The following is a 16,229-nucleotide window of genomic DNA, read 5'->3' as shown; positions in this document are numbered from 1 at the left end:
GCAGAGCCAGACTCTTCTTTGGTGCCCAGTCACAGGACAAGGGAATACAGGCACCAACTGAAGCACCTGAAATCCCAGAAGAGCCCTATAAGAACACTAAAAAACAAACAAAACCACAAACAAACACCCCCCCCCCCCCAAAATATCCAACCAAACAAAACCCCCAAACCAAACCACAAAAAAAACCCAACCAAAGCTGTCAGCATGGCTGAGCATAGGCTTGTAGCAGGTAGCAGAGGCTGTGGAGTCTCCATACCCAGAGCCATTCAAAACCCAATGGGACACAGCCCTTGATGACATGCTCTAGCTGCCCCAAGGAGACTGGACAAGGCAGTCTCCATAGCTCCCTTCCAACTCCAGCCACTCTGAAACTCCAAGTCAAAGTGTCAGTTTTGTCCCAAGGCAAGAATTCAGGAGACAAGTGTTCATGCTGGGCAGGGGAGCAGGAAACCATGTTGGAGTAGTTGCTGGTTTTAAATGATGACAAATGGCTGCCACTGCACACTAACACCTGAGCTGCTCTGCACTTTAAGCACAGAATAATGACACTCCTTTTGTGTTAATCAGAAAGAACAAACTGACACTAGGAAGGACCTGGGAGTACTGGTTGATAGTAGGCTGAACATGAGCCAGCAGTGTGCCCAGGTGGCCGAAAAGGCCAATGGCATCCTGGCTTGTATCAGGAACAGTGTGGCCAGCAGGAGCAGGGAGGTCATTCTGCCCCTGTATTCAGCACTGGTTAGGCCACACCTTGAGTCCTGTGCCCAGTTCTGGGCCCCTCAGGATGTTGACTTCCTGGAATGTGTCCAGAGAAGGGTAATGAGGCTGGTGAGGGATTTGGAGCACAGCCCTATGAGGAGAGGCTGAGGGAGCTGGGGTTGCTTAGCTTGGAGAAGAGGAGGCTCAGGGGAGACCTTATTGCTGTCTACAACTACCTGAAGGGAGGTTGTAGCCAGGTGGAGGTTGGTCTCTTCTCCCAGGCAACCAGCACCAGAACAAGAGGACACAGTCTCAAGCTGCACCATTGGATTGACTATTGGAATGTGCTGCCCAGGGAGGTGGTGGAGTCACCATCACTGGAGGTGTTTAGGAAGAGACTGGATGGGGTGCTTGGTGCCATGGTTTAGTTGATTAGATGGTGTTGGGTGATAGGTTGGACTTGATGATCTCGAAGGTCTTTTCCAACCTGGTTAATTCTATTCTATTCTATTCTATTCTATTCTATTCTATACTACTTTGGTTCTAGTAGTATAGGCTCCTAGAAACTGACATAAGCTGCAATCATATTCCTGCATGGAAAAAAATGCTACAACAGATCACCTGCCACAGGTGAAAAACTCCCATGTCTTGCATTTATTTGTGTTTATTTCTCATCAGCATCAATGCAAGAAGTAGCTGGAGATGTGGGACAGTGTCATCTTCAAACTAAACAACACACTTACTTTGTTTGAAGGTCTGAACTCTGGTACCTTCACAGCTGAGATAATCTTCAGAAGGGTTTCCTCTGCCAAATCCTGTTATAGTTTGGAAAAACAAAAAAACAACCAACAATTGACATTCACATGAAATCAAAAAGGACCCCACAAATAGATTGCATATCCAGTAGCATTACAAAGAATACCAAGCCCCCCAAAAGTAAATCCTACCAACATTCAGTGATGGACTGCAAAAACTAGAAGTGTCAGTTAGATATTGAACCCACTCAAAACATCATCAGGATTTCATGGTTTAAACACCAAGTGATAGTTCACTTGCCACAGGAAACCAAAATGGGGTAAAGTGCCTGACACCTGAAAACTGACCAGAACTGAAGTGTAAAAGTGGCTTACAGGAAGAGCCAGCTAGGAAACCAGAAGGGTGACAACAAAGAGTAAGCAACACAGAGGCTGGAGATGGTGAAAATAAAACTGCCAGGCCATAGCTAAGATCCTGAGTTTAAAAAAAATGCCTTAAAGATGTCTTCTCTCAGTGCAGTTATTGAACTGACAGGAAATTGCCTCAAGTTGCATCAGGGCATGTTAAGCTGGGTATGAGAAGGAACTTGTTGACTGAAAGAGCTTTTAAAGACTGGCACAGGCTGCCCAGGGAGGTGGCTGAATGGATGGGGATCCCTGGAGGTATCTCAAAGAGGCAGAGATGTGGTGCTGAGGGCCATGGCTGTCATGGGCTGAGTTGAAATCTGCTGCTGTTGTTCAAAACCATCCTGCCTTGTGCCAGCTTCAAAAATCAAAGTGTTGGCTGGAGCACAGTATCACAGGGCTTGCAGTTCAGATTGGAACATGGGAGGCTTCCTGTTCCAGGTACTGCTTTGGGCTCCTGGGTTTGGGGGTTGGCTCTTCCCACAGGGATGGCAGCAGGATGGGTTGGGGTTGGGTAGCTCTCTGGTTTCTGCTCTGTGCTGCTGCTTTCCTGCATTTTGCTGCCCTTTTCTGCAAACAGGCTGAGGTCACTGTGCATTGTGTTACCCCATTTTCTCAGGAGAACTTTTTATCTCAACTCTTTATCTCAACCTGGAGGAGTTTTACATTACTTTTCACTCACTTCTGTGTTAGGGGAAACAGGCAGATGAACCTACAATGGTTTAGCACCAGACCTGGCAGAAGTAGAGTGGTTGGACTCAGTGATCTTAAAGGGTTTTTCCAGCTAAAGAGATTCCATGCTCCTCAACAGGTTCCTCAAAGGAAATGCTGAGTTCAGCACTTCCTGAACATACCCCACTGCATGGCCCATTTCATCAGGGATAGAGGAATCCAGGTCAGGGATTTAAATAAAGCAGCTGCTGAACAGTCAGTGCTGAAGGACAGATTGAAGACACTTTAACCAGCTGTTGGAAAGAACTGACAAGTGGGCATGGGGCCAAAGCTGAACACATCCAGCCCAGAGATGTGCTGGAGGTGGGGTTAAGGTATGAGTTACCTTTTCTGTGAAAGGGACACAGTACACTGTGGCAAAGAGCTTTGCTGCACTCACGAGGAAACCAAAGTGCCTGCAGGAAAGAGAGCAAGAGTTCAGTTTTGTGTGCCTGGCTTTTTACTTCAGGTGCCCAGAGGTCTGCAGCTGTATTCAAGGAGGTCCTGAAAGCACACTCTGAGAAACAGCATTTCCACTCTTCAGCACACACAGCACAAACAAGGTGGCAAGTTTAGAGAGGCCCAGAGGTCCTCCCCCAAACTAGGCAAGAGTTATTTAACAACATCCATGTTTCCTCAAGAAAGCAACTACAAATGCTCACATGGCATCAATATGATACTAAAAGCAGCTTGACCTTTGGTATTTGCCATGGTCTCAGCTTTCACCCAAACTAAAAATGGTGGCCCAGGCATCCTCTCCAAGCAGCTGTAGATATGCAGCAGATGAGGGCTTTGTAATCCCCCAACCACATCCATTTTTTCAATTCCCTGTAATACCCAGGCCATCTAGAGCAGCCCCAAGCTGTGGTGGAGAAGAGAGGTCCCTCATTTTAGGTGGTCCATTTAATTTGGCACAACCTGCATTTCACAGCTTGGGCCAATGGGGACCAAGTGGTGTGATAGCAACCCCTCAAGTAATGCTGCAGTCCCTCAAGACATGAAGTGAGTCATTCATAGCACAGGGATGTTGTCAGGACTTACCACAGCACCCTCTAACCCCATGGCAGTGAAATCATGAGACAGCTCCCCAGATCTGCCTCAGCCTCAGGCTATAGGCCACCACCCACCAAGCACCTGTCTAGCTCCTAGTGTCATGAAGGCACAGCCATGCACCTCCTGCTCTAGGCTGTTTTCTAGGCTGCAGTGGCAGAAGAATACTCACAAAGGATCACTGAATTCAAACTTCACTGGGAAAGGTGGCCTTTTGGGTGACTGCCAGAACAAACCTGGGAAGAAGACAGACCAGGTGAAATCCTAAGCACATGCTGCACACCATCAATCCCCAGCAGGCACAGAGGGCATTGGTACTTACTGCCATCTTTTAATCGAGTGTCAAGGGGAAATGAATGAAGGAGCTGCAGGGCCTGCAGGAAAAGCAGAGGAGTTTCAGTGACTTGTCATGAGCACACTAAACAAAGCCTTATTGTTAGTGCTGATGTCTTGATACAGCTTTTAAGACACTCCAATATGTTTTTGAAGTAAAGAGCCAAGAACATCTAAGACACCTGTGTCAAGGACACAAGCACTGCTAGATAGAGTGACAGTGCAAAGCTGACAATGCCCAGCAGAAGAAGAACTGGGGGTGTTGGCTGACAGCCAGCTGAAGATGAGCCAGGGTGTGCTCAGGTGACCAAGAAGGCCACCAGCATCCTGGTCTGGATCAGCAATAGTGTGGCCAGCAGGACAAGGGAAGAGATTGTTCCCCTGTACTCAGTGCTGCTGAGGCCACATCTTGAGTGCTGAGTTCACTTTTGGGGCCCTCACTACAACAAGGACATGGAGGGGCTGGAGCAGGTCCAGAGAAGGGCAACAAGGCTGATGAAGGGTATGGACAACAGGCCTGGTGAGAAACACCTGAGGGACCTGGGAAACAGCTTCAAGTTGCACCAGGGGAGGTTTAGGTTGGACATTAGACAAAACTTCTTGACTGAAAGGGTTCTGAAAGCCTGGCACAGGCTGCCCAAGGAGGTGGCCGAATCCCCATTCCTGGAGTTGTTTCAAAGAGGCAGAGACGTGGTGCTGAGGCCCATGGTTTAGCACCAGTCTTGGTAGAGTTAGAGAGTGGTTGGACTGGATGATCTGAAAAGGATTTTCCAACCAAAACAATTCTATGAACATGAGATGGAAGTGACTGGAAAGACTTGGACATCCTGTTATTTGGGCTACTACCAAGTTTGCCAGAATCCTCATCAGCCTATCGTGATCTCTCACCTACCTTGTGGCTAAAATACTTCTCAAATTTAACTCTTGCTAGCTCCACACATTGTGTCCAGCTTCGGGGTCTTCTACTGAGTGTTTTAATCACATGAAAGCAGCCTTCTAAGCTCTCCCCTGATTTTATTCTCTAGATATGAACAGGAAATATGAAAATGTTAGAAGAGACAAGATGCCTCCAAATCCACTCAAAGAGCTTTCAGTCAGTTACAGGCAAAAAGAAACAGAAGTTCACATGCTGAAATATCATCCTTCATCTGATCCCCTCCACTGGGTTTGTCCCATCTGCTGCATTTATTTCCACTCAGCCCAGTGGACCACAGGCTACTATAGACTTGCATTAAAAGACATGAAGCAGCTGAGTTGAATTCCCTTGAAACCAAGCCTTCCTTTCATGTTTTCCCAGCTAGCTGCACATCAGTGTGATCTGCATTGCATGCTCCTGAGCAGTGTCCCCAGCGTTACTGCTCTCTCTACACCATGTGCAGAGCACACACAGCCTAGAGACGCAGCCCACGCAGCAGACTTTGCCTGTCAATGATGAGCCACACCAGAAATATTGGTCCTATGAAAGATCAGCTGATGAGTGGCCAAGTAAGCCTTCAGGCTTTTTTGAATACAGCCTGGCAATCACTCAAACCCCACTGAACCGAAATCAAACCCATAAAGCACCAGTTTAAACCCTGCAAAAGCTGCCCTACCTGTAACACATCTTCTGCAGATGGATAGGTCTGCCAGAACTTGTTAAACAGGGCAGGCTTGTGAGAAAAGGAACTTTCAAACTGAAAAATAAAAAGAACAAATGTAGCATTTTGCCAGAAGTGTGTGAGGCCTCTCCCTCCCACACCACCAGGAAGTCATGCTCGACACTTACCTTGTCTCTTGCCCACTGTATTGTATGTTCAATGGCAGCTGGGAAAGACTTCAAGGTGCAGAAAGGAATCTCTTCTTCTGGTGGATCCCTCTGTAATTGAGAGTCACATACAAATGCAGGCAAATGAAAGTGTATTGATAATAACAGCACCAAGAATGTCAAGACTATGAAAGTTAAAACTCCACTATAGTGCAATACAAGGTAGCTTGTTTATGCTTAGGACAAAATTTGGTTAATTAACACTAAAGTATCATTTTCTGTTTATGAAGAATAATCTAAATGCTACACTGGAAAGCAAAACTCATTTCTGGCACAGAAACAGGAGAAGAACTTGACAGCCAGCTGGGGGTGTGCAGCTCACATTCACCCTCAAGATGAAGTGCACCCTTTCACTCGAGGCTAGAAAGGCTTCTCTGTGAAACAGGGCTCTTAGGATGCTCAAAATCCTGTCTGTGTCCTCCTGGCACCACCTCATGATCTGCTCATCCAGTGAATTTCTACCTTGTAATGGCAGTTTCACGAGAATTGAAGAGGAGTACTACAAGAGCTTGAAGGTTCCTTTCCCCCTTCCCCACTCAATCACAACTCTTCTGTAAGAACCTGGCAGACTCATTCCTACCGCAGGGGCTTTGTGCTTCTCCCACCTGCCTGTGGAGGTTCTACTCACCACAGACAGAATGAGTGGGAAGAAAGCAGTGGTAGAAAGAAGCCCACAAGCACAAAAACAGTTTGCAGTGCCACTGTGAGGGGCTGAATTCTTATTTAGGAGAGAGTTAAAGGAAAACCTAATAATCACAGGATGGCTCAGGTTGAAAGGAACCTAAGAGAGCATCTGCTCCAATCCCCCTGCCATGGGCAGGAACACCTCTCAACTAGACTCAGCTGGTCAAGGCCTTATCCAACTCGGCCTTGAGCACCCATAGGGAGGTGGCATCCACAGCTTCTCTGGGCAGCCTATTCCAGAGTCTCATCATTATTGACTTCTTCGTAACATCCAGTCTAACCCTGCTCTCCCTCAGCTTCAAACCATTCCCCCATTGTCCTGTTTCTAGACATCCTTATGAAAAGTCCCTCTCCAGCTTTCCTGTAGTATATCTTCAGGTACTGGCAGGCAGCTCTAAGGTCTCCCCAGAGTCTTCTCCAGGCTGAACAAGCCCGGCTCCCTCAGCCTATCCTCACAGCAGAGGTGCTCCAGCCCTTGGAAATGCTTCAGCATTAGGATTATTTCTGAAGTTATCACTTAGACAGTAGTTGCTTTTACAATTTTGGCCTAGGTGTAGCCATCAGCTAGGTAGCAGATATGGTATCTCCAGTCTGCTCAAATTTGATTTCCTGTGAGCTTCTCCTCAGAAGCTAAGGAAGACATTCTTCTCTCCTAACAGAGCTGTTCTTCAGCAGCTCCAAGAGCCTCCTTATTTCAAGCAGATATAAGGTGATGAAAGAAGGAGAAGGCATCATGGGGCTAGCTACAGAAGGCAAGCTATGGTCTCCAAACACTTACATGACTGTTGTAGGACTCTGTCAGGTGGGGCACAACAACTTCCGTGTGTCCTTTGGTTCCCATGGTTCCAGAGTCTATAAGAGGACGCAGGTTTGCTACACAACGACTGCCATGGAAAGACACAGACCATCAGAACACAGCCTGACCACTGCCTGCCTGCCTGCCCTGAGAGCAACCACAGTTGGCTCCAGCACATCCAGAGGAGGGGAAGGTCTACACCAGACTCAGGAAGAGATTAAAGCCAAAGAGCCACTCCACATTAGAGCAGGACACCATGACCATGAGCCTAGCTGGGCTAGAAGCATCAGTAACTCTTCTTAAATGTAGACATCCCTGCTTCTGAATTTAAATATCACACAATCCTACAATGGTTTGGGTTGGAAAGGACCTTAAAGATCGTCCAGTTCCAACTCCCCGCTGCCATGGGCAGGGACAGCTTCCACCAGACCAGGTTGCTCAAGGCCTCGTCCAACCTGGCCTTTAACACCCCCAGGGAGGGGGCATCCACAACCTCCCTGGACAACCTGCTCCAGTGTCTCACCACCCTCAATGTCAATAATTTCTTCCTAATCTCCAGTCTCAATCTCCCCTCTTCCAGCTCAAATTCATTGCCCCTCAAGCCCTTGTTGGAAGTCCCTCCCCAGCTCTCCTGTAGCCCCCTTCAGGCACTGGAGGGCTGCTCTAAGGTCTCCCTAGAGCCTTCTCTTCTGCAAGCTGAACAGCCCAAACTTTCAGCCTGTGCCCATGGGTCAGAAATAATTCAGCCTTAAGATTGCCACAGTATGCTCTCCATCAACAGAGTGTGACAGTAGGTCTTGAGGAGGCCACAAAAAAGATCAGAGGGGTGAAGCACCTCTAATATGGAGACAAGCTGAAAGAGTTGGGGTTGTTAAGCCTGTAGAAGGCTCCAGAAAGCTGGAGACAGACTTTTTAGCAGGGTCTGTTTTGACATGACAAGGGGTGATGGTTTGAAACTAAGAGAGGGAAATTTAGACTAGGTACATGGAAGATATTTTTTTCCCCACTGAGGATGGTTTAACACTGGCCTAGGTTGGCCCCATCCCTAGAAACATTCCAGGTCAGGTTGTTTGGGGCTCTGAGCAATATGATCCAGTTGAAGATACTTCTGCTGACTGCAGGTGGGTTAGACTAGGAGCCTTTTAAAGGTCCTTCCAACTTAATGCATTCTATGATTCACTTTCAAGAACTTGCTCCAAGGTTCTCTGCCTTGTGAATAGTAGCAGCCACACACGAGCAGAGATGTTTTCCACTAGGAGTACAAACCCTTTGCTCCCCTGAGCCAGTATCTACAAAGGAGCAGGATAAATCCAAGCAGTTTGCTCTCAGGCCTTACAAGCAGTTGCAGATTGGGAAGAATAAGAACAGCAAAGCAGAGTTCCCATAAGAACATGAAGAGCAGTCCTCACTTTCTCTTCCCAAAGCCTACCTATCTATGTATCTCCTTGCCTCAACGTTGTCCAAAGCAGTCACAATCACATCCTGTTTGGTGTAGAATTCATCGCTGTAGGTGTTCTCAGTGGCGGGGCAAACCTTGTTAATGTAGGAGTCAATCTTTAGGCAAGGATTGATGGTCAGAGTTGCTTCTGCTGCAGTATAGCTTTTGGGTTTCTGAAAGCACAAATATCTATCTCAATGTTCAGGTAAAGAGCACCTGGCAGCACAGAGGGATCGACTTCACCAGCACTGAACAAACACAGCAAAGCTAATTCATCGTGTACCGCCCTCACTGACCAACAGCTCATTAATCTGCTTTTGTTTGCAATGGTATTTAAAGTAGCAAGCTAGAGCCCACAAGGGGAAAGTGCTGAAATACTGCAGCAGAGGGGTTTCTGCTAAGAGGATGCCACATGCATGCCCCTCGTGCTCTCAAAAGGCCCTAAGAAAGGAGCAGTCCATAACTACCGGAGGATAAACCAGTTAGTTACTGTGACTACTCCTCAGTCTGCCAGACAAACAGGAGGCAGAAAACTCAGCTGTTGAGTTTTGTGCAGGAGAAATAAGGAAGACAAGAGCATTTAGGCCACTAATTAACATGAGGGATTCTGTTCCTCACAGCTCTTCAGATCTGAGTCACCTTAGTTATTCTGTGCTGCCTTTGCAAGCAGGGGGATACTCCCTGAACAGTGTCTGCTTCATGCATTTCCTGAGAGTGCTTCTTTACAAAGTGAGATCAGAGCAGCCCATTTTGTTGAGGATGTTCCTTAGTGAGAGGTGGGAATCTAGGACAGTTCTAGGTATTCTTTTAGAAGACACTGGCTGTCTTTATAGCCTTTGGGAGTACAAACACTGACCTTCAGCTTTTGGTGGGGATATAGGACAGGGAAGCAGAACCACAGTGCAGTTCATTGTAGAAGAAAGCTCACCTGTATGTGATGTGGTCGAAAGAGAAACTGCCTGTTGAGGTTGGACTTCTCTATCAGGTCTGGATCTGTAATTGTAACCTAAGTCAGAAGGGGCAAAAGCAACAGCTGAAGTTACAACTTTAGTGCTGAGCAGTAACACTGAAGCCTCTACAGAAACTGGTCAGGGCAAAGCACTCCTGCTGGCATCTGCTGTGGCCAGCAGCTCTGCCTGGGCTGATTACATTTTGGATTAAAATCAAACCACAGCACACAGCTCCCAGCGTGTTCTGGTTCCCACTGCACACTACTGCCACTCTGTGCTGAGGCTGTCCTGCCCTCCAGAGACCAATCTGAAGGCTCAGGCTTTCCATCTTTATAAGTCGTGTCATTGTTTAACTATTCTTTGCTGCACTACTTGTGAGCAAGCAAAGTGAGGCTAGCAGGTGACTTACCAATCCTTTGTCTTGCCCAGTACCCACACCAAGAAGTGCAAAGTTTTTCAGCATTTCACAGCCTATGGCTCCACAGCCAACCTAAAGAAAAGGACACTTTTAGGGTCAGGAGTATCAGTGCAAACCCCAAAGACAAGCCCCATTCCACCTGTGGACCATTCATTCCGCAGTGGCACATATGATCAGGGCTGCTTTTAGAATAGAATAGAATAAACCAGGTTGGAAGAGACCTTCAAGATCATCGCGTCCAACCTATCATCCAGCACCACCTAATCAACTAACCCATGTAACCAAGCACCCTGTCAAGTCTCCTCCTGAACACCTCCAGTGACAGCGACTCCACCACCTCCCCGGGCAGTCCATTCCAATGGGCAATCACTCTCTCTGTGTAAAACTTCCTCCTGACCTCCAGCCTGAACTTCCCCTGGCGCAGCCTGAGACTGTGTCCTCTTGTTCTGGTGCTGGCTGCCTGGGAGAAGAGACCAACCTCTGCCTGTCTACAACCCCCCTTCAGGTAGTTGTTACTTTGAATACAGCGGGAGTTAGCTGGATCAGCAAAGCATTTGCAGTAAGGGCAGTGGTCACTCATACTCACCAAGAAAACATTCAGATCATGCAGCTTCTGGCACAGAGAGTCTCCAATACAAGCCCTCAAGGCATCATACCTATCTCCCCTGTGAGGGACATGAGACATAAACAGAAGGTAAGCTGCCATTTGCCATGGTTGTATCATCGATGCCAAACTGCACGTTGACACAAACTACGAAAACCAGGGTAATCCTCTCAAATTCCTATTCCCCCCAACCTGTGCCTCCAGCAACTAAAAGTCAACATCTGTGCCTGCTTGGGACTCAGGTATAAGCAGCAGATAGAACAGCATTTGTATTTACCTGGGGAGAAACTCTTCAGAGCCCATCTTTTCTAGAGGTGTTACAATGTCTAACACATCTATGTAGAGCTGTGGAAAAACAAAGCAAACAGAAACCAAAGCAATTGATGTTGTTTTCCTTTGAAAAACAAAGCAAGCACTTGACATGTTCAACAGTCTAGAAGTTTAGCAGCACTAAGGCTTTTCTGTCAGTGGAAAACTCTACAGCTTCAGCTCCTTACATCTCAGTTTTACTTCAGTCATGGACAGGAAAAAGCATCTGGACTCAAGAGGAGAAAAAATGTTAACTGAGACTTGAGCAACCAGCTTTTGGCTTCTGACAGCCCTCCAGATCTGACTGTGAAGTTGTGTTAACTTTACTCTGGGAGTCTGACGTACAACAGCTTAAGCTATCACTCCTTTTACAGCCATGCACTGACAGCTCAATGCTCTCCTTGCTTTTGGGGAAAAGGGATGTGATGCTTGATCCCCAAATCAGCATTTTAACTAAAGGTGGCTTATTGTACAGATAAAAGCAGCCTCAAGCCTTTGGGGTTTTTTTGGCCCCCGTGATAAAGGTTGTTGAGGTTATGTTGCTCATACAGCACTCACACACGTTCAGAACGTCACTGTCAAAGTCAGTCCCACAAACAGAGCCAGCCTTACCCACTGCTGCAGCGGAGAAAACTTCCCTGTTACAGCTTTCAAGACTTCCTGGCTAGCAACACCCCCCACTGCTGCAGCCAGTGGAGCCAGAAACCCCTGGGCAGTCCTAGACAGCCACTGCACTGCGTCTCCATTCACCTGAGGCTGCAAAAGAAGACATAAAAGCAACAGATTGATCCCTGCAATCCACCAAGTCAGTGCTTGACAGGGCCACAGAGTACTGATCTTCAGTAAAGGCCTGTGACTGGCTAAAAGGCCTCAAGCCAAGACAGATCTGCTGTACATCCTGCACTTGTAACATGCATTTACCTACAAATATCCACAGAGCTAATGGATTCAGCTTCCATGTCAGCTGAACACTGTGTTGAACCCATGCTGAAGCACCGTTCTGCTTCTTTACATGGCCTTCAGAAAGCCAACTGATCCACCTTTAGATGGACACAAGGACCAGCACAAGGACCAACCACTGTTGAGGCAAGTGAATACTGGAACAGGCTGCCCAGGGATGTGGTGGAGGCCCCATCCCTAGAGACATTCAAGATCAGACTCAATGTGTCCCTGAGCAGCCTGCTCTAGTTGGAGGTGTCCCTGCTGACTGCAGTGGGGTTGGTGGGTCCCTTGCAGCCCAATGCAGACTGTGAAGCTGTGAACAAGTGCATCTAAAATGACACAGTAACAAGCATTCCTTACTCACTTTGGTTTCCAGTGTTTCACTTATAGACACAGCTATTTTCAGCATCTCCTCAGCATCCTGAAGGCATCTAGACACCAGGGCAGAAACAAAAATTGTCACTTAGGTATTTCATAGTCCTTCCAGGAACACAATCAATGGAGGGGAAAATAGCACTGGATATACCAGGAAGAGTTTAGAAAGGTCTGGTGGCTTTAACAGCATTAAGGATGTACTTCTAAATCTTATGGTCAGCTCAAGGACAGGGATCTCCGTGGAGGAGCCCAGGTGCAAGTCCATTCCTAAGATTTACACTTTGCCATTAGTTTTGTAGCAGTTTTTTCACTCCAAATTGGCACATTGAGAACTAGAGCTCTCAGTACTGAAAGTACTGAAAGCTCTAAATACTGAAAGTAAAAAATGCCTCAGGGTTTTTTTTGGGAGGTGGTTTTTGTTTGTATGGGGTTTTTGTTAATAAAAAATAAATCAGGAACAGGATAGTTCAAGAATCATAGTGTGAAAAAACTGGCACAGAGCAGGAGTTCCCCCAGAAGCACTTCCTGACATGGTTTGACACCAGCCTTGCTAGAGTTAGGTAATGGTTGGAATCAATGATCTTACAGGGCTTTACCACCTGGGCCCAGAAGGTGCCACAGCAGACAAGCAGCAGACAGACAAGGTGCCTGCTGCACATCAAAGCAGCACCCACACTAAAAGGAGAGATGTGACCCAAGGCTCAACAAACACAAGACTGCTGTTACCCAATGTTCGGTGTGCGACCCAAGTTCTCCTGGAAGCGGTTCAAGGCCAGCATGGCAACGTGGGTCTGCAAAGGTGCCTGTTAAGACAACAGCAGCTATGGATCAGTTCCAAAGTGAAGGAAACAAAGGCAATTATTTCAATTCTTCTGTTACCATTTCCCTTCCCTGTATTTTAGTTTTTCTGTTACCATTTCTCTTCCTTATATCATAGTGTCATTCAGGGTTGTCACTTAACTTCTCAAAAAACCTGGTCTTGTGGGAGGTGTCCCTGCCCATGGCAGGGGAGGTAGAACTGGATGATCTTTAAGGTCCCTTCCAAGCCAAACCACTCCATGAAGCTATGAAAGGAAGTTCTTAAATAGCTTTAAAAGGAGGCTTTGAAACACCTCACAGCAATGCTTTTGCAAGCTGAGATTATCAGGCATGAACCAGCAGCAATGCCAATACCTCACACCCATTCAGCACTGAGCTCAACTACATCCACCTAAAGGGCCCCCAAGAGAACATTGTGCTGGAACTGCAACGTGTGATGGTCTTCTTTGAAAGAGACAATAGAATGCACTGAACTCTACCACACACCAGCACCAAAGGCCAGAATTAAGGGTCAAAAATAGAACATCTGAACAAGCAAGACTTCACATGACCAAATAACCCCCAAAAATTCTTACATCAGCACTTTTGAGTTTAAGATTTTAATGAGCCTGAGACTTCCATGCCTTGCATGTCCCTAATACTTCATTAAAATTGTGTCAAGGGCAAACCCTGCCACATTCCCTGCAAGTTTCAAAACCAGAAACTGGCTGCTCCTGGCTTGGATGGCTGCACACTTTGCTGGGTGAAAAACTGGCTGATGGCCCAAAGAGTGGTGGGTGGCCAGTCACCAGTGGTGTTCCCCAGGGCTCAGTGCTGGGGTCAGTTCTCATTAATGTCTTTATCAATGATCTGGATGAGGGGATTGAGGCACCCTCAGTAAGTTTGCAGATGACAAAACACAGAAATGGACTGCTCAGAGGGGTTGTGGAGTCTCCTCCTCTGTAGATTTTCGAAACCCACCTTGGATGTGTTCCTGTATGACCTGCCCCAGGTGATCCTGCTCTGGCAGGGGGATTGGACTGGATGATCTTTCAAGACTCCTTCCAAACCCTAACATTCTGTGATTCTGTGACAGTAACCTGGCTGGCAGTGTTGATCTGCATAAGGGTAGGAAGGCTCTGTGTAGAGGGGCCTGGCCAGGCTGGACTGATGTGTCAAGGCCTATTGCTGGGTCCCACACATGGGTCACAACCCCAGGAATGCTTCAGGCTTAGGGCAGAGTGACTGGAAACTGCCCAGCAGAGGACCTGCAGGTGTTGATGGACAGACAGCTGAACATGAGCCAGGGTGTGCCCAGGTGGCCAAGAAGGCCACCAGCATGCTAGCCTGGTTCAGTAATGCTATGGCCAACAGGACCAGAGAAGTGATTGCCCCCCTGTACTGGGCAGTGGTGAGGCTACACTTTGAGTAATGGCTTCAGTTTTGAGGCCCTGCCTACAAGAAAGACACTGAGGTGCTTGAACAGGTCCACAAAAGGGCAATAAAGCTGGTGAAGAGTCTGGAGAACATGTCTGGTGAGGAGCAGCTGAGGAACCTGGGGTTGTTCAGCCTGCAGAAAAGTAGGCTGAGGGGAGATCTCATTGCTCTCTCCAAGTCCCTGAAAGGAGGTGGGAGCCAGGCTGAGATCTACATTTACAATATAGTCAGAAGCCTCTACACTCACCTAAACCATAACCTGTGTGTCCCACTTCAAATTCCTCCCAACCTAGGAAATGCCATTGTTCTGCACAAAGCTGCAAGTTCTAGCTCCTGTTGTTTTACCACCAAACCACTTGCACCCAAGGCCCTACAGGCCAGTTCATTACCTCGGGCTTGCTGAAATCCACCCCGAGGCACCGTGGGTTCGTTAGCTGCTTCTCCAACCGCTCCTGGAAAACAGAACCTGTGCTAAGGACACAACAGTCACTGATGCCTGAGAGTGCTCCTCCTGGAGAGACCAAGAGCCAAGCATCCTTCCTCAGTAGCACAGTTACTATTCTCTCTATTATTAGTGCCAAAAAGAGTGGCTAAACTTGCAGATGATAATTTTACAATGAGGAATGGCCAGGGAGATGTTTCACATCCCAGTGGCAAGACTCAGACTGCCCTGCTGTAGGCTACCAGAGATTTTACAGACCACTGACAGTCTGCTTGGAGAACCTGCCTGCAGGAAGCTCCTCTTTCCCAAGGACAAGACACTAAGCTTTGCATTCTCATGTCAGAAGCAGTTGGTCCTTGGCTCCAAGCTTTTTAGAAGAACATCTGAGAGCAGGCAGAATTAGCAGCTGAGGGACCTGGGGTTGTTTGGTCTGGAGCAGGATGAGGGGAGACCCACAACACCCTGAAAGGAAGATGGAGTCAGGTGGGGGTTCTCTCGTATCAGGTGATGAGAGGAGAGGAAATGGCCTGAAGTTGTGCCAGGGGAGGTTTAAGTTGGAGATTAAGAAAAATTTCTTTGCTGCAAGCGTGGTCAGGGATGGGAACAGGCTGCCCAGGGAGGTGCTGGAGTGACCATCCCTGGAGGGGTTCAAAATACCATGTGGACATGGCACTTGGGGACATGGCTCACAGGCATGGTGGTGAACTCCACTTCCTGTGCTCCCACCATTAATACTCAAGAAGCTGATCATGCCAAGCACACACTTACAAAGTAAAACATCTTGGGTGTCTTCACTTGGACAGCTATGCCCCCATGTAAGTAAGGCTCCATGGCTGATGTATCACCAATGCTGAAGGAATAAGGTGACACCACTGGAAAGAGAAGAGAATTAACCCTGACTGACAGTTACAGGTGTCCTGGGTACAATAAAGTGGGGGTTTGCCAACGCTTTGAAAAGAACGAATGCTCTACTTTTGCAGTGTGCAACCCTGCTTTGGAAGAGTGAACACAGCTGATCCTCCCAACAGGATTGTCCCTCTCTGTAGCTCCTGGGCTAAAGTGTTAGTTTCACATGATCTGTTATGAGCTTTTTGAAGGGGCAACAGAGTAACCAGAATTCTCATGACCACAGCTCTGCTAGAAAAACAAAATCACTCCCAGTTCCACTTAGAGCAGGCACAGCAGTTGCCAGTACGCTGCTCAGAGTATGGTCTTTGCCCTGTGACTAGAACAGGCAACCAAAAAGGGCAGCTGGAGCATCTGAATCACATCTTTCCTC

At 47.5% G+C, this 16,229-nt stretch overlaps 1 protein-coding gene across 1 annotated transcript in view; it reads right to left on the bottom strand.

The window, feature by feature from the left end:
- The window catches only part of UBA6 (ubiquitin like modifier activating enzyme 6), a 32,113-nt gene that overhangs the window by 5,247 nt on the left and 10,637 nt on the right, over positions 1-16,229 (bottom strand). Inside the window, exons 11-28 of the mRNA XM_068137377.1 lie at positions 15,719-15,822; positions 14,898-14,960; positions 13,000-13,076; positions 12,263-12,329; positions 11,569-11,712; positions 10,925-10,992; positions 10,630-10,708; positions 10,035-10,115; positions 9,604-9,681; positions 8,667-8,848; positions 7,220-7,325; positions 5,719-5,808; positions 5,546-5,626; positions 4,846-4,974; positions 3,943-3,994; positions 3,793-3,856; positions 2,917-2,986; positions 1,443-1,514 (exon numbers count right to left, since the gene is read on the bottom strand). Of these exons, the coding sequence (XP_067993478.1) occupies positions 1,443-1,514; positions 2,917-2,986; positions 3,793-3,856; positions 3,943-3,994; positions 4,846-4,974; positions 5,546-5,626; positions 5,719-5,808; positions 7,220-7,325; positions 8,667-8,848; positions 9,604-9,681; positions 10,035-10,115; positions 10,630-10,708; positions 10,925-10,992; positions 11,569-11,712; positions 12,263-12,329; positions 13,000-13,076; positions 14,898-14,960; positions 15,719-15,822 (1,607 nt within the window). The remainder of the gene's footprint in view (positions 1-1,442; positions 1,515-2,916; positions 2,987-3,792; positions 3,857-3,942; positions 3,995-4,845; positions 4,975-5,545; positions 5,627-5,718; positions 5,809-7,219; positions 7,326-8,666; positions 8,849-9,603; positions 9,682-10,034; positions 10,116-10,629; positions 10,709-10,924; positions 10,993-11,568; positions 11,713-12,262; positions 12,330-12,999; positions 13,077-14,897; positions 14,961-15,718; positions 15,823-16,229) is intronic.

Source organism: Melanerpes formicivorus, unplaced genomic scaffold (genome assembly GCF_026170545.1).
Source record: "Melanerpes formicivorus ecotype bairdi unplaced genomic scaffold, bMelFor1.0.p_v2 SCAF_4, whole genome shotgun sequence".
In the NCBI taxonomy this organism is placed as follows: domain Eukaryota; kingdom Metazoa; phylum Chordata; class Aves; order Piciformes; family Picidae; genus Melanerpes; species Melanerpes formicivorus.
Note: the sequence above shows the minus strand (reverse complement) of the source record. Positions and strands in the feature narration are given on the sequence as shown.